Source organism: Electrona antarctica (genome assembly GCF_951216825.1).
Source record: "Electrona antarctica genome assembly, chromosome: 11".
NCBI lineage: Eukaryota > Metazoa > Chordata > Actinopteri > Myctophiformes > Myctophidae > Electrona > Electrona antarctica.
The window spans coordinates 29,418,721-29,446,698 of NC_136792.1; the positions used below are offsets into that span (position 1 = coordinate 29,418,721).

Below are 27,978 nucleotides of genomic sequence, written 5' to 3' on the forward strand. Positions count from 1 at the left end.
TGAACAAGATATCATTCAGTTGTCTGCCTGAAATGATTAGACAGTTGACTGCAGTTATATCTGATTCCAAGACAGAAATACATGTTTTGGGTCGGGTTACTCTCAAACCTTTGCCATCTAGTGCTTCAGCCACTTGAGTTCTGTGACAGACACTTAATTTTGATTGACAGGGTAGAAGCTGCAGCACATTCACTATACTAATCTTAAAGCTCTAGAAGCTAGTACAATAATGGTAGTGCTATTTCTCCAACCAGTGTTAAAGGTCTTGGCTTTAACACAAAGTGTATATTATATATTTATTTACCTAATAATCTGACAAGATGATTCATGAATATGAATGGTATGAATAGTAGTAGAACAGTAAAAGAAAAATAATCTCAGTGTCCCTTTTTGGATTGTAGTCTAACCCAGTATAAGAATTCACCATATTCACCAAACCAGGAAGAATTCTCACAGATCTAAGGCGCGATTCATACTCCTATTTTAGAGCCGAATAAAAGTCGGTTCGGCTCTGTAGAGCCTACAATGTGACGTCATTTGAGGTTCGGGGGGGCGGGTACCGTCCTAAAGTCGGCTCTTCGGTGCTACTGAAAATTTCTGACGAGCCGAAATCATTTCGGCACTACAGCGCCGAAACAACGGTAAAATAGGAGTATGAATCGGCCCTAAGATGTCACCTGGTTGAATACCAAATGTACCACAATGAAGACTGGTGTACTGATCACTATAACTATGAAAATATAGTTTTGAAAATCGTGTGAAAAGTGAAGTGGATGGCAGAGCTCACACCAACTATATAAAAAATGAAGATGAATGCATGTTGTGTTTTCAATAAATGGCTGGCATACATTATACATGACGGATCCGGCTTAATTACATTAATTAATTAATTACCGACTATAAAGATCATGTGTGCCAACTTGTGTGATCATTCGATCAATTCTGAAGGAGTAGTGTACCGATTTGTGTGAGATTTGGATAAAATCTAAAAATGAGAGTAATCTAAAGAAATGTGTTTTGTAAAAATCGGCCTCATGGTGGCACTCCTGGCAGATGTGAAAAATGCAGGGCAAATGTATTTCCTTGGCCTCTAGGGAGTGCGCATACAAAGTTGTACGCAGATCGGTACAGTTATAGGTAAAAACAGGAATTGGCCTGTTATAGCGCCACCGTGAGTCTGATTTGAAATTATTTAAGTGCCAACGGTGCCGGAGATTAGCTGTACATGGATGGATGGATGGACACACACACACACACACACACACACACACACACACACACACACACACACACACACACACACACTATCGGATGGACGGAGTGTAAAACATACTCTTTCCCCATGCCTTCGGCCTGGGACAAAAATACAACGGTGAACCACATAGTGGCCTTTAAACTTGTTGAGCTCAATTTCACCAATAACCCTGAAGGACCTTAGTGATACTATATCACACACATGACACTGTCCCCGGACAGTCCCCTAGGTTATGTTAGGCTCTGCTGTAGCCTGCTGTATGGTGTGAAATGCTCCCTCTTCACTGGTTGAATTTCTGACTAATTTAAGAAGGCAGTTACACATTGACTGCCAAGAATGGCTATTTTCAAATCCAATGCTTGAATGTACTGTAATTCTCCAATCTGTAAATAAATACTTAAATCAATCAATCAATCAATGGTGTCCTGCTGGTAGAAGTCTAAATATGTTTATGTTTGCACCGTTATATACTGTAGGTGGTGCTTGTCCCTCGGCCTGCTGCCCTCCCCTCTGCCTGCTGCCCTCCCCTCTGTCTGCTGCCCTCCCCTCTGTCTCAACTGTTGCTTTGTCAATGCTCATTTAATTGCATTTAATTGCCCTGATAGTGGCTCTAAGGATGTAGCTCCGTTCTTCCCTCCTGTCCATTTGATCCTCTACGAGATATCTCACAAAACACTGACAGGATTGCAGTGAAATTTGCAGTGCACCTCCATGCCCCCCCGGAGAGCCTTAATGATTTGGTCTGATTGATTGATTAAAAATTGTTGATTTTTTTTATATATGATTTTCAAATCATATAATATACAGTGTCACATCACTCGGAATGTCAACTTGTGTTAGTGGTTTGAACAAGAAGAAGAGACGGCATATGGTAAGCAGAACAGTGTGTAGGAGGACTTGAAGTATATCATCTATTTTCAGGCGTTGTCTGGCAGAACAATAACACTAAACAGCAACTAAAGGACAAACTTTACTTAAGATGTAAATGGTAAATGGTGCATTTATATAGCGCCTTTATCCAAGGCGCTTTACATAGATTGTGCATTACATTCACCCATTCACACACACATTCATACACCGATTGCAGCGGAAGCCATGCAAGGTACCAACCAGCACATCGGGAGCAATTTGGGGTTCAGTGTCTTGCCCAAGGACATGTAGACAGGAGGAGCCGGGATTCGAACCGCCGACCCATGGATCATTGGACGACCTGCTCTACCTCCTGAGCCACAGCCGCCCTGTTTTTCTGAACAGACTGAAAGGAAAACAAGAATCTTGATACATTTTCATGTACATCCTTAAAGGAGAATTCCATGCTAGAAGGCTTTCTTACCTTTCTTTGTAGTCCCCACCAAAGATGTCCAGGTGTTTTTTTGTGCAAAAACTCCTTATTGGCTATTTCCCCTACCATAAGCCCTCAATGAATTGCATTGAATTGAATGGGAATTGAATGGGGCTATGGGGTCGCTTATTTCCATCGAAATAAGTAGTAAATTGTGCCGCTTGGGATATTATTTACATTATGAAGAGATGATATATACAAAAAAAATATACCCCATAGCCCCATTCAATTCCCATTCAATGCAATTCATTTAGGGCTTATGGTAGGGGAAATAGCCAATAAGGAGCTTTTGCACAAAATAACACCTGGACCTCTTTGGTGGGGACGTAACAACTACACAGAAAGGTAAGAAAGCCTTTTAGTATGGAATTCGCCTTTAAAGGTAAAAAGAAGAAAAAAAACTTCAACACAGCAGACATGGCAAAGTTTTGTGCATTAAGCAAAGCATTAGGGAAGTGCTTCAACAAAGAAAGAAAATCAAAGTAAATACAAGATGACACGCCATGTCAATGGATCAATGACTACTAGTCATTTAGCCAGTGCTGAGCAAGAACAAATCGTTTGAGCAAGCAAATCAATTTGAAGTGCCTAGCTTACAGAAACCCATCTATTTACTCATGGCCAATAGCAAACACCAGACTGCAAGAAGACACAGGGAGCATCAGTACGTGTGATGTCGAGAGATGGATACTGTAAAGGTTGTTGGAGTGTCATTGACATAAAAGTGGCAAGAGGCATGGCAGTAATGAAACGCTTCAGTGGGTTTATCATTACGTCAGCAGGGATACAATGGAAGGAAGCACTATTACCTCCTGACTTTCAGAGCTCACACAGACGTAAAATAACCTTGCAGATTTACAGTCTACATTATCGAGCTAATAAGATTGTCAGGATTATACAAACCTATATTGCAACTATCAACCATTATATTTTAGTATTTTTCTCTGACATTCCAAATGGATGAAGCAATGATTTTTCTCAGACATTCCAAATAGATGAAAATGTTTTCAATTATTTGGCTTTTGATGAAAATGTCAACATTTATTTTTTACCATAACATTTACCAGAATTGCTTATTTACTGTGCAGACCTTGGATTTTGAATTTACAAGTGTAGTCAAAGTAACAGAAAATCTATTTAGCAGACCTTCCACAGTGCTTAAAGCCTTCTCTGCCTGCTCCCCCCCTTATATTTTAAAGCACTTTACATTTTTACAAATCTCAAAAGTACTACAGTATTTAAAATATCTACTGATTTTGCCTTGCTAGAAACCCACCACCAATGGAAAGCACATTGATCCATGGCTCCTTTTTGTGCTGCTAATTACTGAGGGGCCTGTGTCACCGTCTGGTGCTTATCTGATGCAGAGCTGTGCAGGGGAGTAATGGTTTAGCCAGCTTGCAAAACTGTCTGAACGCCACCCCAGCCCTCCCACGGCCCCTGTTCTCCCCTTGCCTGCCAGTTTCCTTTTCAAGACATGTTCCGTTTAGCGTTTTTTTGGGCTTTTTTTGCTCCCCCAGTCAATCGTCGATATGGAGAGTGTGCTGTGTTCACGGGGAAAAAAATATTTCATTTGGAGCATGCGTTCAACAGTTATCCTTGTTTGAAAACTGTTGATCAAAATGCACCAAAAATTCTACACTTGAACACGGGAGTACATTATTTACGTATAATACATATTACGTATATATTTATGATTTATTTTTATGATTTGTATTTATTTTTTACAGTATGGTAGAGGATAATGCCAAATAGGGGCTGAAACCAGTCTTACTCCAATTTGCTAAAGGGTGCTATAGCAATCGTTTGAAAATAAAAACTGAACAGGCATAACTCATGCCTCGTTTGGCCAAAAGCCATGTGCCTTGACTCATGCGGAACACATCTGTCACTTTGACCAGTAAGCGCCGCCCTCAGATTTTCCCCCATTTTGATAAATTTGAAAAAAGCTTAAACCAGATTTTCTTTCTGGGATCTTTGAGCAATTTGCATGCAACGTTCTACACACAATCTATAGACTATTACCTGAAATCCTAGTTGAAGAGAACGTCATCGCTGCAAGCAGCGATGAGAGGGGCCAAGGAATGCAACAATAACAAAAAGACTATGCAATACACACTATAAGCGGGTCTGTTTGGGGTACAGACAGCTCCAATACCGCTGGGTGACCATTCACACTGAGCACTGTAACTGCAGCCTGCACCGCTCAGTTCACACAGGTGTGATTTATTTCTTATTGCTTTGCCCTGCAGCTTCCAGCTATATTATATGTTTGATTATATGTTTAAGTTACTACTTGTTTTAGGTGAGAACCTTGTATAAGACCTATATGAGTTTCCTTTCTCACGGTCTCACCTGCGCTTATTTCTGTCTTTTAATAACGTTGCCTTTTTTGTACTGTTTTTTTATTGTGCGAATAAATTTGCAATAAATAAATAGACCGGAGGGCGAACCGGGGACTTTCTGATTCCCAGACGGCCTCTTTGCCCATTCAACTATGGCCACAGCTTAAGGAAATGGTAAAAGCTAATGGAAGTGTGCATGGCACATTTGACAGCTGAACCAAGGAGCAAACAGTCACGGACTAAATGGACTGGATGACTGGAAATCAACTCCAGGTGGCTAACATACTGTAACATTGGGGAAGTGAAAATACACAGAAGTTAGAGATTAGTGAATTTATACAGCCAATTAAGTGAAGTTCTTTTGAAAGCTTTTATCAAAGCGTGCATGCGTGCCCCTCAGGGGGCTCATAACCTTAGGTGGTACTTTACGGGTGGAGTCCTTTACCAAATATGTGCAGGTATGCTACTATGCCAGTATGCCAATATTGCATTAGTACAATATCAGTATAATAATTCAGTATTGTAGCATATTTACATTTTGAACAATTTCTAAAGCCTGATCTTTGCTTTGGTGACGAAGGGCTATGAGATCGCTCAACAAAACATGTGGCTGAAGCATAAATCAGGCTTATGGAATCTTCATGTGTTTTGTCTCTTCAGGGAACGTTGTCAATCTCACACGCTGTCCTTGACATCCCTTCAATCCCATCAATACAATCGCTATCATACCTACTTGCTTTTCCAAGTGGGCTAAGACAATATATCATCTTATTCAAGGTTACTCTTGAGTCAAGATGATCACTCCAGTAGGATCTGAATCTGTTATTTGCATACATTATACTGCATGTGCTGTAACATGGGCTCCTGTATGACACTCACATTGTATTACCTGCCTCTATACCTGAATCTAAATATTGAACGTTAGTGGGCTAGATTTTTTTTTAAAATTGTAAATATGCATCCTTTTCAACTAATGGAAATATAAATTTCTGGCAAATAATATTAGTAGAATTACTTGAAATATCTTCTAATATTTATTATCTTTCCAAGACGGATCTGGCCGATATTTCATATTCCATCCTAATTGGCTAACATTGGCTTTCAAAGTTTGTAGGATTGGCCCGTTTTGAACAAAAAGCCTCAAATCATGAACGCAGCGTGCAATTTACGTGAAATCTTTGACGGACTTTCCTACTAGACTGAGGAATATATCCCACTCTTTTCACATTGGCCGGTTATAGTGCCACCAACAGGTGGATTTTTGCAAAACACATTTTTGGAGCAAAATCATCCAATTTCCATCCAAGGCTTAAGAAGAAATGGCACCCTTTTCACATTGACCTATTATAGTGCCACCAGGAGGCCACAACCTGACCTGCCCTGGTGGAGACCTGTGCCCTGAGGGGCACTTTATCTAGTTACATTCTATTGTGATTGGCGAAGATTGACATCTAAAGTGCCTCACAAATTGCCTCAAATCATGAATGCAGCGTCCAATTGCTGTGAAACTTGCACACACATGTCCACTACATTGAGGAACAAATACCACCCTTTAACATTGCCCTATTGCTCAATACTAAACAATGTACGCACACAACAAACGTTCCTGACCTGGTGGAGACCGCACTTTTTCTAGTTTCCCTCTGTTTTGGTTGTTAGTCTGAGGTTTAATTCTCTTCTTGACATTTCTTTAATTAGTGTGAGAGTTATACAGTATTATTTGCATACAGTCATAAGACAAAATGTCTCTCTCTTTCTCACTAACTTAACTGCTCCCTCCCTCCATCCATGCCTGCCCTCACTTCATAGCTGTCCTAATTCCTAGGCATGCACTGCGGCATGCTTGTTCAGCTGGCAGCCCATGGTGGCTTATTGTTTGTTACTTATTTTTGAATTAGCTGTCACTCGTCCGTTCCACTTCATCCCTGTGCTTTTCCATAGCACTGAATAAACACTATTCTATATTCTATACAGTCATGCTACTTCCTCCGCTTGTCAAAGCCTTTCTTTCCCTCCCTGGAATTCAATTATCCTGACTGTTGTTTTATGATGTTGTCTTGACATCTGATGACGGCTTCATTATCTCATCCCTTGGGATGACATGACTGCTGTTGTCTCGGAGACCTCTGGGAGCTTTCCTTTTTCGCTTTTGACTGTCTCCTTCTGTGATGCAGTTTTTTACTGCTGGTTTTATATATGTACTCTTTTCTTTTCTTGGTTTCTTTTGATTCAGCGTGTACAATCAACAGTCTTAATGTAGGCAGAGAAAAAGATAGTTCTCCTCAACATTTTCTTTTTTAATTACTGGTGTCGGGCTTATGAATAGCTGCAGTTTTTTCCAAGTTCCAGCATTGAACTTATTGAGAGATATTATAGAAAATAACGCCTGGTGAATTAATTTGGCATAAATGTTTTGAAAACATTTTGATCCTGGGGTTTAATTTGTGCAAAATGTACCGTTGTTTTGTTTTGTCTAATTAGCTGTTCTTGAAAGATCAATTTCCTTGGGGATTTAAAGGGCATATTTGGTGACATGTGGCAGGTGCTTCATCATGCAGATACAGTACTGAACTTAAATGTATTCATCGAAAACGAGTTAGAACTTGTCTTTGTGGTATTTGTGTTTTTTGTTCTCAGAAACCGTTGGTCTGTCCGAATTGCCACCTCGGGTCATATGAGACCATTGAGACCTTTTGGTCTGATGCCTTCCGAATTATGCCTGGGACAGAGTGACACAGACACACACAAACTATAAATTATAGTAGCCTATAGATGTCACAGTCGTGCACGCACGCACGCACGCACACGCGCACACACACACACACACACACACACACACACACACACACACACACACACACACACACACACACACACACGTCCTATTCTAGATGACTCGCCTCTATGCCGTAAAGAAGGTACAAAATGCACAGAACAGTATGGTATCTTAATTGATAGGGAAGGTGTCCCCATATTGTTTCATTATGTACATATTTTAATAGTCTCCTATATTGCAGGGAATGAATTTGGCCATCCAGAGTGGTTAGATTTCCCCAGAGAAGGGAACAATCAGAGTTACCACTACGCCCGGCGGCAGTTCAACTTGTTGGAAACGGATCACCTCCGCTACATTCAACTCTATACCTTTGACCGGGACATGAACCGCACCGAGGACAAGTACGGCTGGCTGGCCGGCATGCCTGTAAGTATGTAGGACACACACAACATACTACCGGAATGCACTCACACATCCACAAGAGGTGTATGCTGTTACGTCCCTGCGTCACACACACACACACACACTCGTGCGCGCGCACGCACACACGCACGCACGCGCGCGCGCACGCACGCGCGCACACACGCGCACACACACACACACGCACACATACACACACACTCGTATTGTGTAAGGACATGGTGTGGATGTTTTTATCACATACTGTAGCGTTTTTTCAATTACATCCAGAATAGTTGTGGCCATAAATGCTTCAGCTTATCGAACATTGTTTCATGTTCTCTGTAATTCTACTCTCAGGCTACGTTTGGTATACAGTACCTTTAGCCTTTATTTTTCTTTCTGTTTCTCTAAATTGAGGAGCAGTTCTCAGACAGGTGGAGGTTTCATTTTTGGAAATGTCTTGTTTATCTGGCTGCTGTCAAAGTGAACAGTAATGGATTTCAGCTTTTCTATGGCTCTTGGATTGATACATGTGTTGATGATGTAGCATGTAGCTGGTGGTAAGGCACTGCAATGGGATGATGCAAGAAGTGTGTCTGTGTAATTGATTCAAAAATACCCATGGCAGAGGCTCGTCAAATGCAATGCAATCCGGTTTCGTAGGGACCGGCGAACGGTGCCGGAGATTAACTGGTAATAGACAGACGGACGGACAGGGTCAAAAACATAGTCTTCGCGAGACAATGAACCTGATAATTATCATTGTCGAGTTCTCTCTCATGATCGGATTAGATTCTGTAGGTATATATTTTTAACAAAAATATATAATTTACACACACTTTAACTCTGAGAGTGTACAAATATTATAACCAAAGGGTTATAGTTACAAATGGATACAATAACATAACACTGAGGATTGGTAATGTGTACTTCACCTTACTGTGTTACTTTTTGACCTATTTCTCCACACCAGCCAGACGGACGCATCGGAGGGGGAAATGTATCAGAGAACTTAATTAGGACCATGTCTGGTTCACAAGGCTCATTTCCGCATATTAGTCTATCAATCAAAAGTGTGCTCTGACTCTCTGAACGTGTGGGGCCTCTCACCGCTGGGTGAAGATGAACCTTAGATGTATGGGGAAGGGAGAGGCAGGCAGGCTGGCTGGCTGGTTTCTACTCTCCCTGTGGGAAAAGCTCATCCCCAAGGAGGCGGCTGGCGGGAAATGAACATACATTTGGCACCATTACTGACCCTGCTACACTTCAGGCGCTCTCCTTCCTGCCTGTTTCCATACTGTTCACCTGAAGCCATGTACAGTAGATGGATGCACTGCAACGGGTACTTTATATCATTGTCTGGTCATGCTCTCCCCCAGTGCTGATGACCTAAATACTGTAAGGTGTGGAATGGAATGTTTCCATCATCTTACAACATATATATGTCCACATAATATGTGGACATATACTGTAATGTTGTAATCTCAATGACAGAATCGGTCACATATTATGTGACCGATTCTGACCGAAGATAAGTCATTGAGATTTTTTTAATTTTCGTTTTGTCATGTCATGTGAAAGCAGGGAATCATAGCTTCAAATTGACATATTGGTTGTTCAGTTTGACCCACCAGTTTTGAAGATATGGCTTATAGAGTAATGTCTTGCAGAAAACAGCGAGTTGAGAAAACAGGCTTGAAAGGTTCACTTCTGTGGTCTCTAACATTACATCTAGATACATGTTTAAGCATTTATTTCATATTTACATGTCGATTTCAGCTTTATTTCAGACATGCTCTAGTATGTGAAGAGTCTAGCCTCTGCTATTAACTCATTTTTTGATAAGAACAAAAAAACAAAACAGTTTTTCTCCTCTCCTGAAACAGTTAGTCTTGCCGCCATGACTGTCTTTGTATCAAAAAGAGTCGCATATATTGAAGGTTGTCTTTACAGTGGAAACTACTCTGACATCTTGTAATTTATACCGTGTGAGATATTTTTTGTCACTGCGTCACCATAACGAAATATTATGAGAAGTGGGTGCTATTGATACAGTGCCCGGGGAGCAGTTACTAGTTTGTCTGTCCCTGTCTTGGTCAGATAGGGACACTTCGACAAATAGACTGGGTGGACTGACTGAGGGCGAACCTTCTGATTACCAGATGGCCTCTCTAGCCATTATAGCCCCTCCTATCTACTGTTTGCGTTCAAGCGAGTCTCCCTGATACAGTACTTAATGCCCCTAAAGCTCCAACTTAACTTGGCAAACGGGCCTTCATGTGTGCTGCCCCTGCAGCTAGGAATTGCTTGCAGACTGATCTGAAGCTTAAGGACTTGATCACACTTAGGTCTTCCAGGAGTTTACTGTCAAAGCTGATGGCATACTCTATTTATTTCTCTTGCCTTATGACATTGTATACACTTCTTTAAGTTGTTTCTGTTTTCATATTGTTTGTTTATGTTTTATGTTGTGCATGTTGCAACTTTGTCCTGCTGCAACCCTGAACAAGCTCCCTCCTGTATATCAATGGGATTTTTTTTAAATAATGGTTAAATAAACATTTTAAAGCTGCAGAACATCAGATAACCCAACACGAATTGTCATGAGGATAATCTATTATAACTTCATTCTACAGTATATTTAAATGGCATTGCTCAAAGGGGGGCGAGGTACTGAGTGAAAATGTTGCTGCTACAGGAGCTAGTGAATTTACCACTTTCAACCTGGCATCCCTATTTTGTCATGTCTCTGTATTGTCAAATATTTTCAAAGGTTTTCAAAAATTCATTGTACAACAACAATTCAAGTGGGGCTTAAGTGGTTAAGAATATAGTATAACACACGGTGACGTCACGTAAAAGTGCACAATGCACTTGCCCCTTTGAAGATGTGAATTTCAAAGGGGCAAATGCTGTACATGAACCAAAGCCCCCATTAGTTCAGAGATAACATCACTGGTGGTCCTGCTGTGATGTACTAAACAGACCAGTGCTCTCTCTCTGAGCAGTCTCTGGCCTCATGAAAAGATGTGCAGTAGTGAACTTCAAAGGGGCAAATGTACATGACTGGAAGCCCCCGTTCAGTGCCCTGCTGTGATGTACTCTAGACAGAACTGTGCTCTCTCTCTCTCTGAGCGGTCGCTGGCATCTGGAGGCCTCTGTTTATGCTCATGTTCTATTTATACCACTGGTGCTTCGCAGCAGGTGGGTTGTGACTTGACAATTAGATGTGTGAGTCAGTGTGACCATCACAATAGAACTCAACAGTCAACAGCTGACCCATAATATTGACTTATTTCCATAACTAAAACATACATTGCATGGATGCACCTGGGACGTATCCTCAGTGATGTATCCTGAGGTCAACGGGGTTGTCTACCAACATCATACTCCTCACTCAGGCGACCCAGCCGGGGTGATCAAGTTCCGACTTGCGTCCCAGTAGCTACCCTCGATCAATCCCACTAGGGCAAAACCAGGGCCACACAATCCGTTGGAACTACTCCAGAACTACTCTGCCGGGGCTGGGAGGTACACTTCTGGCACATGGAAGGACTAGGCTCTGTGGGTTGTCTCCTGTCCGGGCCCCTCTTACATCTCACCAGGTCCACTCCTGCTCTCACCAGGCCCAGGACCTGTGCGTTGCACCAGAGTCCATTCAGGAGTGGTGGGCAATGGTTCCGCAGGGCAATGGTGCTGCGGCTCCGCTTGCTGCTTGCATGGCCCTCCTAAAGGCCTCGCCGAGGTTTTTTGGGTTTCCTTCTCACGGAGGACACAGGCTGGGGCGCTATCCCATACTAGCCTGGCTAATAAGCCAGACCGAATCAGCCGTTGGCAAAAAGAAAATTGCCTGCCGGCGGATTACGGTCTGGAGAGGCTCAATTGTACGCCCATTTCCTACACCAGAGAACTGGTGTGGCCAATCGGGACACGGTATGCAATATGGGCGGGCTTTGGTACAGTGACGTTCAATGCTTGAGACCTTTGACTGACAGTAGCTCTGACCAATTGCGTCAAAGAGAAAATGTTTGAACCCGCCCCCCAGGAAACAAGATCCATACACAGCATCTCCAGACTCAAATACCACACGACAGTGTGATTTGAGTCTGGCTTATTAGCCAGGCTAATCCCATACTGCTCACCTGGGTGCCGTCTACATTCCGGCTGTCACCCGTCTCTCCGGTGGTCACCAGACTATACCTGGTTGTCACATAGTCTATTCCTATGAGTCACTATAAATAGAAGAACTATAACTAAAAAATACATCGCATGGATGCACCTGGGACGTATCCTCAGTGATGTATCCTGAGGTCAACGGGGTTTCGGGTATACGAACATCATACCCCTCACTCAGGCGACCCAGCCGGGGTGATACGGCGACTTACGTCCCAGTAGCTACCCTCAATAAGTCCCACTAGGGCAAAACCAGGGCCACACAATCTGTTAGTTATAGTAACTTTTATTGGAAGTTGACTACTTGACTTGAACCAACTTGAGAAAATCTCAAAATATTCATGATACGAAAACGTAAGTAATTTTGGTCTCATCATTTATTATATATATGTTTTTCATTTCTTTTTTTTTACAGCTAGTAACTACAGTTCATGTATCACTAGATACATGAACTCAAAAATAGGATGGTTTTATGCTAATGAATACCTGAATGAATAGCATATAATATATATATTTAGCTAAACGAATAAAATATGCATTTGTACATTTTATACAGTTGGATGCGGCCACTCCATGAGGTTTAATGTCTTTGCAGATGCAGTTAGCCAGTTATGAAACACACCCGGCCATGCATTGAAAACCCGGTGTTCCGGTGGAAGAGTTTACTTGAAGATTGAAGACTGCCACCTCTTCCTGTAACCTCCAAACTCTGCCAGTCCAATTGTCAAGGGGCATATTTCCCTATTCAGCCCTGAATATTCTCCACTGAAAATTGGCTGGGGGAACAAGTCGCTAAAAATAGGGGTTTGTGTGACATTGATAATCTCTACTAATGGCACGTTAACAGTGGCTCGCTCCACACGAGAGTCATGGTGGCTTCATCATCTGCAGCTGTCCAAGGCTGACAGCTTGTGCCTCTCATTGCCCTGAGCACCTGCTCTCAGCTGATGATTGTCACCTGGAATTAGGTGTATAGATGGTTTTAGCCGGTATATTTGGATTGGAAACACAATGTGTACTGCAGCCTTCACCTCACTTAACCACGTAAGCCCTATTTTATACCTTGTCTGTCTGCAAGACACCATTATCTATATTTTCACTATTTTTGAAATAGTTTCAAAATGTTTGGAAATGTGAGGTGTATTTCATAAGAAAGTGGAAGATGATTATTATTTTATAAAGCAGTGGTTCTCAAAGTGCACAAACATTATAAACATAACATATCATGCGTAGGGCACCCAAAGGCTCAGCAGTGGCCCTGGGTCCCTGGCAAAATATATTTTCACATAGTGCCCAAAAACAGATAGTTTTGGCAGTCCTGGAAATGAAAAGATTTGATAACCACTCTCATAAAGTAACAATAACTTGACTTGTTTTGTTCTTTGTCCCATTTAGGCCTTTGTCAGTGCCAAGCATGAAGAAGACAAAGTCATTGTGTTTGAGAGGGCAAATGTGCTGTTTATCTTCAACTTCCATCCCACTAAGAGCTACCAGGGCTACAGGGTGGCAGTGGAGGCCACTGGAAAGTATCCTTTTGCATCTATACTGTACATGTGAATGCATGTTTGATGATTTGATTATCTTATCACATGTTTGCTATGGATTGTCAACCTGCAATGCACACTGCAGTTTGTAGTAAGGTAAAATGTTTGGGGTTAATGCATTATCACTGCTAACCCTTAGCAGTGATAAAGGGACAATTAGATAAAAGATTTAGGGTATCAATAGGTTACGTACAGTGCTCAGTCTTAATGCCACAGCAACATTGACTTAAGCATTTTTTAACAACATGAATGTTTCTTTGTACTAGTACAGTATACATGTACAAACCTCCACGCACATTTATGCTTCTGCTGAACGACTCCATGTGTGTGTCAGAGGAGGCATGTCGTTCCCTCCCCTGGCCAACAGTGTGGTTGGCAAAAACGGAGTACATGGGGGAATTAATGATGACAGAAAATAACAAAAAGAAATCACGACACTGCAGTATGGCTGTCATTTGTCAGACTTGCACACTGTGCTGAAACAGAATATTGCTGACACACCCACATCAGGACGCCACATCCATGGAATCGGTTTAGGATTGGCGAGAAACTGTACTGTACTTCTATTTTCATATATTCTCTTAATTTCCAAAGTGAACTGAGTATTAAGTTACTATTTCCTTCCTATAGCTTGTTGTAAAGTTGCCAAATTCTGATGGAAGTTTCAGACAGATTGACCATTTGAAGAGAATATACATTGATAAATAAATTGGCAGTGCGCTACGCAGCCTTCAAATCTAGTCCTGTATTGATCAGAGTCAATACAGGACTGTATACATATTACATATGCAATACATATTGTATTGAGTCCTGCACTGATCAGAGCAATGGTCACAGAGCCAATGGCCATTATGAAGTGTTAACCACTGCTATAACAATGTTGTAGCACCACATATGTGACCGGGTCTGGCAAATAGGCCCTCATCTCGACCAGAGTAATTTTTCTGTTTTTTACAGATTATTAAAGTACAGAATGTAAGCTTTCATATGATGTATCATTCAATGAAATTGGAAAATATTTTAAAATGATTGTGCTGTTTTACCCAAAGCTGAGAAAATCCCCTAGAACATAGAGCTGGCTAGCCTACTTTGACTTATAAATGTATACATTTAATTTGCCCAAATCAATAATCTGGAATGAAAACCTCCTTCAACATTCAAGCTGTGTTAATATGAAAAAAAAACGAAAATCACAACAAAAAAAAATCAAGTTTATTTTAGATTTTCTGCCTTTTCATTATAGGCGAGATGAGGACCATTTTGTTAGATCTGGTCACATATTTGTACTTTTCTTTTTTCTGGTGTGTCTATTGTCATGGTAGACCCCTGAATCAAGTTGAGGTCGATTGGAGCAACGGTGCGCCTTGACAACTTGTGTGCATCATCATTGTGCATGGATTTATATAGCGCTTTTATCCAAAGCGCTTTACATAGATTGTGCATTACATTCACCCATTCACACACACACACACACACACACACACACACACACACACACACACACACACACACACACACACACACCATGCAAGGACCAACCTGCTCATCAGGAGCAATTATGGGTTCAGTGACTTACTCAAGGGATCGAACTGGGAGCCTGTTCTCATCCGGCTGCTCTACCGGCCACTCTACCCATGCCGCCCACACGATAATAGATGGATTGTGAGTAGAATGAACTAGAAAGGATTTTAGTGGCCTTTTAGAACCAATTAATCATCTTTTGAGAAGATGTATGCATTTGGGAATGGATGATGAAATGTAAAGATTGTGTCAGGCTTTTTATTTAGATTTAAAGTAAATGTGACTTGCATTGACCCCTGATTTTAATGGGGTGTTTTCTCTGAGGAATATCCTTTTGTGATACAATTTTAGCAGTCAACAGAGATATGAGTCGGTTGTTTATAGTGGCATGATGTTATTAGAGAGAAATAATAGCAGAAGGCAGTGATTCAGAAAGCACTCTCTTTAGCAGCCAGGCTGTCTGTCTTCCCAAAGAGCAGCACAGAGGAATTTAATGAGTCCCATAGTTGTGATTACAGCAGGCTTAATGATTAGGTATGTGGATGGGGACAGAAAGGCGACAGATTTGGATTTATTATAAAGCACATTAGTAACTGGTGCTCACAATATATCATGTCAATACATTGTATTCTGGATGGATAGGAAATTGCAGTGCTTTTTCAGCTATGGCTCAGGTAATTTGATGGCATGGCAAAACTTTATTAGTTTGCCTTTTTCAAATCAGCCCATATGAAGAACAATTAAAATGTAAAAAATGATGTGCATTTAATTGGATGAAAATATGGCAGCAACTTAAGGGGTGGGGGGCTGGGGGAAGACTTTTGCATTTATTTGAGTTGCATTTAGGTTGTCCAGTCGACCAATCATTAAAACAGTACTATGCCATGATGCTGTACCATCTACCATGATGCTGTACCATCTACCATGATGCTGTACCATCTACCATGATGCTGTACCATCTACCATGATGCTGTACCATCTACCATGATGCTGTACCATCTACCATGATGCTGTACCATCTACCATGATGCTGTACCATCTACCATGATGCTGTACCATCTACCATGATGCTGTACCATCTACCATGGTGGTACAATAGTGTTTTAATGCCAAGCTAGGAATAACATACTGGATGTGATTCCTGCATTTTCCTGATCATTTCCAATCTGATCTAATACAATTCCTAATCCATCGGGCAGTTGGAATCGCACTAATTGTAGGTTCTGACTTGTGTTGGTGTGTGAATTTGGGCACTCTGCTAATGGCCTTGCTCCTGTTTGAGGATATATTCTCATTTAGATGGTTTCGCTGCTTTTTCCCCTCCCACTGCATTATTTAAATATTTAAAGACAGGCCTCACTGTGTGTGTGTGTGTGTGTGTGTGTGTGTGTGTGTGTGTGTGTGTGTGTGTGTGTGTGTGTGTGTGTGTGTGTGTGTGTGTGTGTGTGTGTGTGTGTGTGTGTGTGTGTGTGTGTGTGTGTGTGTGTGTGTGTGTGTGTGTGTGTGTGTGTGTGTGTGTGTGTGTGTGTGTGTGTGTGTGCGCACATTGGGGGGTGAGAGGAAAGGAAATGCAAATAAATGTGAGGGCAAAGCTCTGGCTGTCATTATACAGAGAAGCAGAAAACACACAGGCAAATGTGTGAGGAAGGTAAATGCTGCATGTGTGTGCGAGGAGATGCAGATCCTCCGATGGGAATGTGTGCAGAGGATCCAATTAGGGGGAGAAGACAGATGAAAGTGCCACTCAGAGGCAGGGGAGGTAAACAAGACAAGCTCCAAGAATCCAAAAGAGCTTTTTCATTAAACTCGGCCGTCACATCCTTAAACTTGCTCAAACCTGTGCGAGGGTCAGGCGTGTCACTGGGATACTCCTCATCACGGTTGCCTCTGAAAAAGATAACTGGATGCGACTGAGCATGTTGTGAATCGATTCAGCGTGTCTGGCTGTCCTCATTTGGAGCCTTGGAGGCACAGCAAGTGCATTATTTTATGGTTTGGCATATGCATATAATTTGGTTGGACGAACCTAACATTTTCACCGTCTCTTCCCCCACTGGCCATAATTTATACCGATGGGCTACCGTCTGCCTTTTTTAACATTCATGCATTGGATCTCCGAAATACGTTTTTCTTTTCCCCTGTTCTCTCAAACGTTGGTATCACAGAACCATTATTTTTTTTTATGCATTTTGCATTTTGGTTATATTTTATTTTGTAAATGGTGTTCACCCACCACAGTCTTCAACGAACAGGTTTGTGATTTGGAACTCTGTTGTAGGGAATTGTGATCTTTGTCGCAGCACTAGCGCCTCCTTCAGGTTGGTCAGGGTGCCTGTTCAGCAAGGAGCAGACGTAGAGTTCCTCCACGCATATTACTTCACGGACAGGGACCATGCATTTCATTGTTCTCGTGTGTGTGTGTGTGTGTGTGTGTGTGTGTGTGTGTGTGTGTGTGTGTGTGTGTGTGTGTGTGTGTGTGTGTGTGTGTGTGTGTGTGTGTGTGTGTGTGTGTGTGTGTGTGTGTGTGTGTGTGTGTGTGTGTGTGTGTGTGTGTGTGTGTGTGTGTGTGTGTGTGTGTGTGTGTGTGTGTGTGAGCGAGCGCGCGCACATGCGTCTCGTTTTTCATTTGTATGAGCTCACTGTGTTCTTTTTCCCCCTAGTGAGAACATTTTTGTTTGTATGGTAGCAGGAAAGCAAGAGTAACCTCACCAATGTCGGCCATTAAAATTCAGTCGACATCAGCTCTTGGACTGGCACTCAAACCATCAGTATGTTGTCTATTCTTTTCTCTCTCAATGGACACATTCCTCAGGCAGTGAGCTTTATCTGGCGGGTTAGAGTATTTGAAAGCCCAGTTGGATCTTGTCTTGAAGGCTTTACCTGTCTGGGTAGATGGGTCTTTGATGTACACTGTGCGATTAGGCAGCTGCAAGTTTATCAGCTAACGATTCTCCGATAGCAATTTCCTAAACAGAATTACAGCAGAAGAAGTCACACTTAGTAGTGCTGCCATTATGTAACTTGGAAGCCATTTATACAGTGAATATGAAGTTTTTGCTGCTCCTACAGCTTTTGTCCTGCTACACATCATCTCTGTCTGGACTAGGATGATGAACATGTATCATACAGTTTTTATATAGTTTATAATTTGTTTCCAAGTTTGCGGGAGGTGCCTACTGTATACTGTCAACAGAACACGCACTCACTCCCCAAAATGCATATTGTGACTTCTTGGGATGCTGTTCCGGGCATGTCCGAGGCTTCGATTTTTATTATCGCGAGAATGATGGCTTCCATTTTCGCATTGCAACTTTTCGGAAATAGAAAGCCTGCAGTTTCTATTTGCTTCATCGATGATGTCACTGGTGGACGGGTTTCTGAATTGCCCATAGCCCTCCTATGAGACACAGACTGAGTAGAACATCATTGTGCTATTTTATCATGATCATTAGTGAGGACCAATTATATGAAGATAGGTTGAAAAGTGAAAATAAGAAAGTGTTGATAAAATAGAATAAATTTTCGGTTACTGCAGCATTGTCTATGTGCAGTGGGTGCTCTGAGATAAACCAAGGGGAGAAAAACCAAGAAAACAGCCTGATGGAGAAATTAAGTGGTGGCTTGGTGTGCAATCATAATCATGGCCAGATTGTTTTCAGGTCATCAATGCCTCCAATCACCATGCTCTGGACTGCCTCCCATGCCTTCAGCTCATTGGGCAATTGACTGTGTTCTTAAATCATCCCAATTTATTCACAAAGGCAGTATTGATTACATTACTTTACAGCTGAACTGCAAGCTGTTGTACCAGCCATCTGTACAGTACACTACCAAAGACACAATGGTCAAAATATCGCCAACTACCAATTTGTGCTGAAGCTCTGCACTTCCTTACTACAGAGTAGTTTGCCAAGGAGCATTGAATTACTGCAGACATTCTCCAATTCAATTCTAGTCCACAGGCACATGTAAAGTTATGAACGTTAGGCTTTCCTTGCTTTATCAAATTAGTACACAGTTTTCTACTGTGTCCATGTTGGAATTGTAACTATTTTTGTCAGTAAGTCGAGGCAGAAAAGAGAGGAGGGGGCGGGTCTTCTTCCCAGCCAGAAACAATGCATAGACCAGCACTTCTTTTTAATCATCAATATCAAAGCAGACAAGCAGGCAGCAAATGCAGAATTTCCCTGACTACGGGCAGAATGAGGCAATGTTGGACGATCTCACTCAGACCTCAGAGCATAGCCGATGGGGAGATGAGGTGATTATTCACCCATCCAATTAGGGGTCTCTTTGCATGTCTGATTTCTCTCTCTCATGGTTTTTGTCACTCCTGACTGCTCCAGCCTAACGCAAATAATGCACTACACAGATGTTCAGGGGTACTTATAGTTAAAATCAATGTACATCAAGCTACTGATGTGAGGCACAGCACATTATTGACTGTCGAATAAGGAGGGCATTAGTACTGTACCTTTAGCAAGTGTGTGTACAAACATTTTGTTTGTTGGTTTATTAACTTTCATTCACCTTTCTGGTAAGAAAATAAAATAAAATAAACAGATTTGAAGTTGCTGAACAGAATGTTGGTGAATCCAAGAGAGAGTCAAATGTTCTTAGATTGCATGCACAGAGAAAGAGTGAATGTTTCATGCACTCAGGCCATTCTTCTGACTCTATATGATGTGTCGGAATTGTGCTATGGAAGCCCTGTGTGAATGAAATGTGTAGATTCTTTCTCTTTAATTTTGATTTCAAACCATGAAAATAAATTAGACCGTAGGCTACTTGTTTCATATTTACTGTAGATAGATGCAAGTCACAGTATGCCCTCCAGATGTACAGTGGGGGTTGAAAGATTATTATTATTTAATGTAATTCAATTTGCTTCATGTGTAAAAGGACATTTTATGTTGTACATGCAAACCATTGTCACACAGCAATGTAACGGTTTAAATATGACATTAAAAGGAATAGCATAAAATAAACATAGGATGGTTAATCTAAAGTATGGTACAAAATATATGTAATTTGTTTCTTTTTAATAATGCCTCTTTTTTTTTCTTTTCATGCATGATTGGAAGCAATTACTACAGTATGACATATCGTCTCTGTTGGGTGGAAACCTTATATGTCCAAAACCGTTGCAGGATTCTAATTCAAAAGCATACAAAGCAGCAGATCAAAAGCTTGCTTTACGGGCTTGTGGATCTGCTACTTTTGATGCTTTTGTGTGCCATTGTAATGGCACACAATTAGGGTATTAATGTACGGAAAAAACACAATATTAGAATATGGGGATAACTTATTTTCAGGAAAATGAACCTGTGTTCCTATAGATCCAATTAAGTTATTTAGTCATTTTGTTAATATTGTTAATTGGTTGAATATTTATATTTATAATATTTATATATCAATCTGATTTTGTGCTTGTCATACTGTAAGTGAAAACTAAAAAAAGAAAATCCATTAAAAGACTAAAAAGGCCAAAAACACAGATCTGCAAGCTCACAACGTGCCGCATTATGATTTTGAAGATCATCTGTTTTGCAACTTCTGCAAAATAGGCCATTCATTTAAAACAAAAGATGAAATATGGAGATACAATGTTTCTGCCGAACCAAGGTTGCGTAGAGAAGAAAGAGATTGAATTATTAAGTTTGTTTAGTTCGATACATTTTTGATGAAATGCATTATTTATGTAATGAATTGAATACATTAGACCGGTACGCTCCTTGGATGAACGGTGGTTTTGTTTTCTATTTGTGTTCATCTTGGACATCATATCCTGTGTCACGTTGGAGTGTCCTGATTAGCATGAAATGTGCCATGTACGTGCTGCTTGTGTTGAATTGAAAAAGCAGCTGAGCCGCAGTGCTGGAAAATGTACTCACATTTGTAACCACAATATGAAAATATAATTAAAAAGCCTTTACAAATCGTACAAAAATATTGGTATGAAAGCATACAGTACCAAAGTAAACGTTTTGATTGATTGAATAGTTTATTAGTCAGAACAACAGAGTACAGTCAAACACTCAGTCCAAAAGGGATAGCACCAAAAAGTCCTTGCAGTCTCTGCTTTTTAAGTAGTCGATCTACAAATGCCCTCGACTAACTAGAATTTAGTCAACTTAAATCTACAGTTGATTAAGTCAACTAAAATTCATTTTATGTGATGTCTTAATGGCTGATCTGCATGCCAAAAATAGCCAATCTTCAAGCTCGCAACACGTGTGAGCTTGTAGATTGCCTATTTTTGGGCTGCAACACCCGCGTGCAACCAAGATGACTTGTCTTAGTTCTACTGGATCTCTTCTCCATTAGTCCCCCCCAACATTTGTGTCTAGTTTTTATTAATATATTTAGTCATAGTTTTAGTCATAATAGCTTAGTGTTTATTTTATTTAGTTTTCGTCAGTGCAAAAGGGTTGTCGATTGTTCACATTGTTCACCTTATTTTTTGTCGACAAAACACTGCAACATCCTGGCTCTTTTCCCTTGTACACCAGTGCTCCTTAACTCCAGCCCTTGTCAGATACAAAATCAAGCTGGACACTGATGTGAGCGATTATGGCGGTCATGGACGACTGGACCACAACACAGAGTTCATCACAGAGGCTCAGCCATTCAACGGCCGCTCCAACTCTATGCTGGTAAATATATTTTCATTCAAAGGCCAACTGAAATTCAGTGGTGGAAAGTAACTAAGTACATTTACTGAAGTACTGTAAAGCATACAGTAGTGACATAAATTAACCACTTCAGCCCTATACATTAACCACTTCAGCCCTATACATTAACCACTTCAGCCCTATACATTAACCACTTCAGCCCTATACATTAACCACTTCAGCCCTATACATTAACCACTTCAGCCCTATACATTAACCACTTCAGCCCTATACATTAACCACTTCAGCCCTATACATTAACCACTTCAGCCCTATACATTAACCACTTCAGCCCTATACATTAACCACTTCAGCCCTATACATTAACCACTTCAGCCCTATACATTAACCACTTCAGCCCTATACATTAACCACTTCAGCCCTATACATTAACCACTTCAGCCCTATACATTAACCACTTCAGCCCTATACATTAACCACTTCAGCCCTATACATTAACCACTTCAGCCCTATACATTAACCACTTCAGCCCTATACATTAACCACTTCAGCCCTATACATTAACCACTTCAGCCCTATACATTAACCACGTCAGCCCTATACATTAACCATTTCAGCCCTATACATTGTGGCCATTTGAAAATAGCAGATTTACAAGCTCAAATGCGTCACATTTCAAAAGATTTTTTATACATTTTGAATTTGTGAAATGGGACATTCTGCACAATGATAATAATAATTATAGTCCCGAATGATATTCATCTTCACAGTCTGTTCAATCAAACACCCACATCAAAAACAACACATAGCACACAACACCAAGACAATACAAAAACATCCCCACTGTATACAGAACCATCCTATTGGTGGGGCAGTTTGTTTAGTGTCGCGATGGCTGAGGGAACGAAACTCATACTAAAACTAACCTTTTTCCATGGCGAGGTTCTGTATCTTTGTCCAGATGGCATGAGGTTAAAGAAGCGATACAGGGGATGATCAGTGTCATTTGATATTGAAAGTGCTAGCCTTATTGTTCATATCAGAAAGTTTGGGTGTAGGAAGTGAGTACTTTTACTTGCAGTATTGATACTTGTACATAAGTAAAACGTTGGAGTACTTCCGCCACTGCTGAAATGTACAGTTTTCCAGTAACAGTAATCTCATGAAAGTGTCTTTCTGTGATTTTGGTCCATGTCATTGCTGCCAGGTAGAAACGTTGTTTCTCCATATTTCACCGATGTACTGTACCGGTATCTATATTTAGTAAATCCCTAGTGACCCACCTACTGTACTTCAACGTACAATACCGCAGTAGCGATGTTATTATGAGGCTATTTTCGCTATCTTTAAAACATTTTAAATGTAAGGGAGATTGGTTAAGTGTGTCTGTCGATTTTATAAATATTGAACCAATGAAGTATTAACAAGAGCTTGTGACTAAATAACAGCATCGGTTCGATTGGAACGCAGGTTATTTTTTCCCCATTTCCTGAAAAGTAACAGTGTAGGTTACATGCCGTATAGGGTTTCCACGCAACAGAGGCGATATTATGTTTCAAGTGTGAAAAGTGGGTTCGATATATTTTCGGCTAATTGTCCAGCCCCAATGACAGTACTTGAAAGGTAAGAAGCTGTGCGGTGAGGGTGCATTAGTGACTCCTACAGGTTTAAAGTCAGGGCGCCTGTTCAGCAGGGAGAAGAACTACAGGGATAGCACAGAGATCCCCTGTTCAGCAGGGAGAAGAACCACAGGGATAGCACAGAGATCCCCAGCAGGGAGAAGAACTACAGCGATAGCACAGAGATCCCCAGCAGGGAGAAGAACTACAGCGATAGCACAGAGATCCCCTGTTCAGCAGGGAGAAGAACTACAGGGATAGCACAGAGATCCCCTGTTCAGCAGGGAGAAGAACTACAGGGATAGCACAGAGATCCCCTGTTCAGCAGGGAGAAGAACTACAGGGATAGCACAGAGATCCCCTGTTCAGCAGGGAGAAGAACTACAGGGATAGCACAGAGATCCCCTGTTCAGCAGGGAGAAGAACTACAGGGATAGCACAGAGATCCCCTGTTCAGCAGGGAGCAGAACTACAGGGATAGCACAGAGATCCTGTTCAGCAGGGAGAAGAACTGCAGGGATAGCACAGAGATCCCCTGTTCAGCAGAGAGAAGAACTACAGGGATAGCACAGAGATCCCCTGTTCAGCAGGGAGAAGAACTACAGGGATAGCACAGAGATCCCCTGTTCAGCAGGGAGAAGAACTACAGGGATAGCACAGAGATCCCCTGTTCAGCAGGGAGAAGAACTACAGGGATAGCACAGAGAACCCCTGTTCAGCAGGGAGAAGAACTACAGGGATAGCACAGAGATCCCCTGTTCAGCAGGGAGAAGAACTACAGGGATAGCACAGAGATCCACAAACTATTTCAGCTTGAGACCCAAAAGTTAGGTACAGTACATTATGAATTAACCATTAGCCCTGTTTCTGAAATAGTGAAAGTAGCCGATCTGCAAGCTCACATAGCGTTGCATATGCTATTTTCACTATTTCTTTCTTTAAATTTATGATTTAAATATTAAATATTTTAAAAATATATCTTTTGAAAAAGGTGTGACATTTTCTTTGGAAAATCTTTTGAAATATATAAATATATTTGTTGTAGGAAAAATAAAGATATTTACTCACGACCGATACAAATGGGCCTGCGACCCTAAAATGGGTCCCAACCCATTGTTTGGAAACCACTGGGACAGCGCGTTCCTTTGAATGCGTTAGACCCTTCTGGTGAAACTCCCGACTGTCAGCATAATATTAAAGCGGCTGGCAACTTCATGTGTATCAGAGGAGATAATGTGCTGTCTACTCTACACCCTCCCACACGACCAAATGTAGGTGTTAGCAGTGACAGGGGACTACAAGTGTGGCGATAATTGGGAATTCGCTTAACAACAAATTGTGAGAAAAGGGGGGAAACAAAGATTGGGGTTGTGGCTGCCAGCACTGGCTTTATGCCACTGAGACTCAACCATTGTTCTATAATTTATTGACTTCCTCATTAATATGATTAGCTTTTAATGTAGCCTCAAGAAAACGATCCAGTATGGGTACAGTATATAAAAAATAAAGGCTAGCTGTGTGAAACTGGGGATGGTAGGCCATTGTTTGTGGTTTCGCCACAGGCTGTGAGGCTGTGTCTGTGAATAACATTTTGCATGCATGTTTTGTGCTACTCAAGTTGGCCGTCGTCATGGAGTCATGAGACTGAGGTGCATCTGATATGTAGTGCACTTTCAGATTTCTCCAGCAAACAATGTGCATTATTCATAGTGTTAGAACTTACCTTTTCATCTCTATGACTCTTGAAACTTGCACAGCTTCACTGCGGGGAGAAAATATCAGGGCGAGTGCAACCACTGGGCTTCCATCATAGAGACTGCTGAAGGCTAATGGCATGAAATAGGTTGGTCCTTGAAAATGTAGAAAGAAACACTGATATGCATTTTAAGCACAGCGCTCCAGGACTTTTCTCATGTTTGCAACCCTATTTTCCTTGACATAGTTTTTTCCCTTCATGCCGAAAGCCCCAAAGGCAGTTAGATGTTTATGAATAAGGTCAAAAATGATTTGATGATGATTTTTATGTTAATGAATCCAATTAATTTAAGGATATTGATATCCGTAAACTGGTCTATGAATTATTGGCGGGTTATGATGTATGATTTAGTGCCAGAATTGATAAAGTGCAAGTCGATGTGTTTATCTGAACCTTAGCTGAACTTCACCTAGGGATCTTGAAGGGATGTGTACACAAAATGCTGGCTGTAGTGGAGAGAGAATATCTCTCTGTATTTAGAGTTGGATCAGAAACATACTTGGCAATGTTCTGCACTTCCATTAAGAGCATTATTTTCAGCATTATTTAAGATGCAGTTTGCCGTGGTTAAAAGCCTTTTCCCCTCCACGATATTAGCTCAGCTTTCATCAGTGAAGGAGTGAAATTTCACATTCTCTTACATCTTTTCTCACTCTCTTATTAATTCAAGCACCAACGATTTTCCCCTCCTCCCCGTCATCTCTCCCGGCCAAATTGTGAAGTTTAGTTAACAAGTCATCTGCTAATGTTGGCACTGTCAGGGATGTATGAGAAATGAACACTGGTGGAATTAAACTAAGTACATTTACTGTGCTTAAATACAATTTTGAGGGACATGTACTTGAGTACCGGTATTTCTATTTTTATATACTTTAAAGTTCTACTCCACTACATCTCGGAGGCAAATAATGTTACTTTTTACTCCACTACAATGATGTACTAGCTGTAGCTACTACTGTAGTACATTTGTAGATTTAGATTATAATTATTTAAGCCCTATTTTATACTTCATCTTTTCGAAAATAGCTAATCTACAATGGTTTGTGTTACACGTTGTGAGTTTATACTGTAGATGAGCTTTTTTTCAAAAAAGTTCAACAAATTTAAAGGATTTGAGTACAGAGTACTTTACTTTGGTACTTTCACTCGGTTTGATGAATTGAGTATGAAGGACCCAAATTGAAACAAGCTCTCAGCACCTATACCTTGTATTTAACTGTACTTTCCTTTTTCTGCAAACTGTTCATGTTGGACAATTACTTGTAACAGAGTATTTCTACATTGTGGTATATTTTAAAATAAAACCAGGGGTGGTTTAACCCTCCGTGGTGCTAAGACCTGTTTGTTTCCTGTGCTTATGGAGAGTGCAAAGTCAGGCTTTATTTTTGCACACCACAGCTGTGTGGGGGTGTGCAAAATAGGTGGCAATTCAAGCCTTGTTATATTTTCAACTTTCAAAGTTGGCACAAACTTCTTTTATTTTTAAAGAGTCAAATAATGCACAAACTGTAGCCTACATCTGCCAGTGATGGCAAGGAAAACTTCTCCAGAGAACTGTTACTCTTAACATCTGATCAATTTCTGAGTTCCATAGTCTCAGAATATGGAAGGTAAGATCAGCAATAATGATTACAGACAGTATTTGAAACTGAGACCTGAAAGTTCTTAATTGGCTGTTATATTGGAATATAGTAACTAGAAAAATATATTCTGGGTGTTATTTAATAGCCCCAAGTTGACTTTGTAACATCCATGCTTCTGGTGAATTCTTCACATCTCTGGTGGGGACAGTTTTTATGATGTTACGGGCTGGAGACAGACACGGTAATGGATTCTACATTTATACTCATACACTTGCTCTCTTTATCCTCTGCCAGCACTGTCGGGTTCAAATAAGCTTGCAAAACTAGAGCTTTGATCCGTCCTATTTTCATCCTAGGAGTGATATGTCTACTGGTATTATTTTTAATAGGCAAGAACTTTGCCGTTTACATTTTACTAATGAGCTATGCTAGATTTCCCTATTCTCTTTATCATCATATACAACACAACTCAGATACAGTAATTACTGTTTATCCAAACAAATGCTTCTGAGTCTAAAGATTACCTTTAGTACGTTTTTGAGATTTTTTTGTAGACTATATCCGCATCATATTCTCCGCCATGTTTTATTACATAATTTAAATGATGGAGGCGTGACCAATGTCATTTTGCTGTAATGGCTGGGTAATCTGCGCTCTCCGCCATGGTGCTTTGCGTAAAACGGCCCTGAATTAGTCATGGGTGTGTTTAGGGCGTCACCTCCATCAACCCAATCAGCGTGGCGGGTGCCATTCCCTTTAAAAGTTAGCTGACCCCCGGTACGTTATGCGCAAATTAAGCGTTGCTTAATAGCGTGCGAGTGGTATAGCCTACTTGAGACCGGGGTGCAGGCCAAATCCCTATAGTCTATTTTTTTAATTTTTTTCCACACACAATGGTGTACAAATAATAACTCATGTTGAGCCATTTTATTTCTGCACGCAGGCACCATAGACATGAAATGACTTTTGTCGCATTTGGGTTAAATCATAACATTATTCCTATTGCACTGCTGTCTCCTTTGTGCCT

At 41.0% G+C, this 27,978-nt stretch overlaps 1 protein-coding gene across 1 annotated transcript in view; it reads left to right on the forward strand.

Annotated features, from left to right (window-relative positions):
• Positions 1–27,978, forward strand: part of gbe1b (glucan (1,4-alpha-), branching enzyme 1b) — a 97,523-nt gene that overhangs the window by 58,385 nt on the left and 11,160 nt on the right. Inside the window, exons 13-15 of the mRNA XM_079514829.1 lie at positions 7,960–8,144; positions 13,689–13,819; positions 21,897–22,014. Of these exons, the coding sequence (XP_079370955.1) occupies positions 7,960–8,144; positions 13,689–13,819; positions 21,897–22,014 (434 nt within the window). The remainder of the gene's footprint in view (positions 1–7,959; positions 8,145–13,688; positions 13,820–21,896; positions 22,015–27,978) is intronic.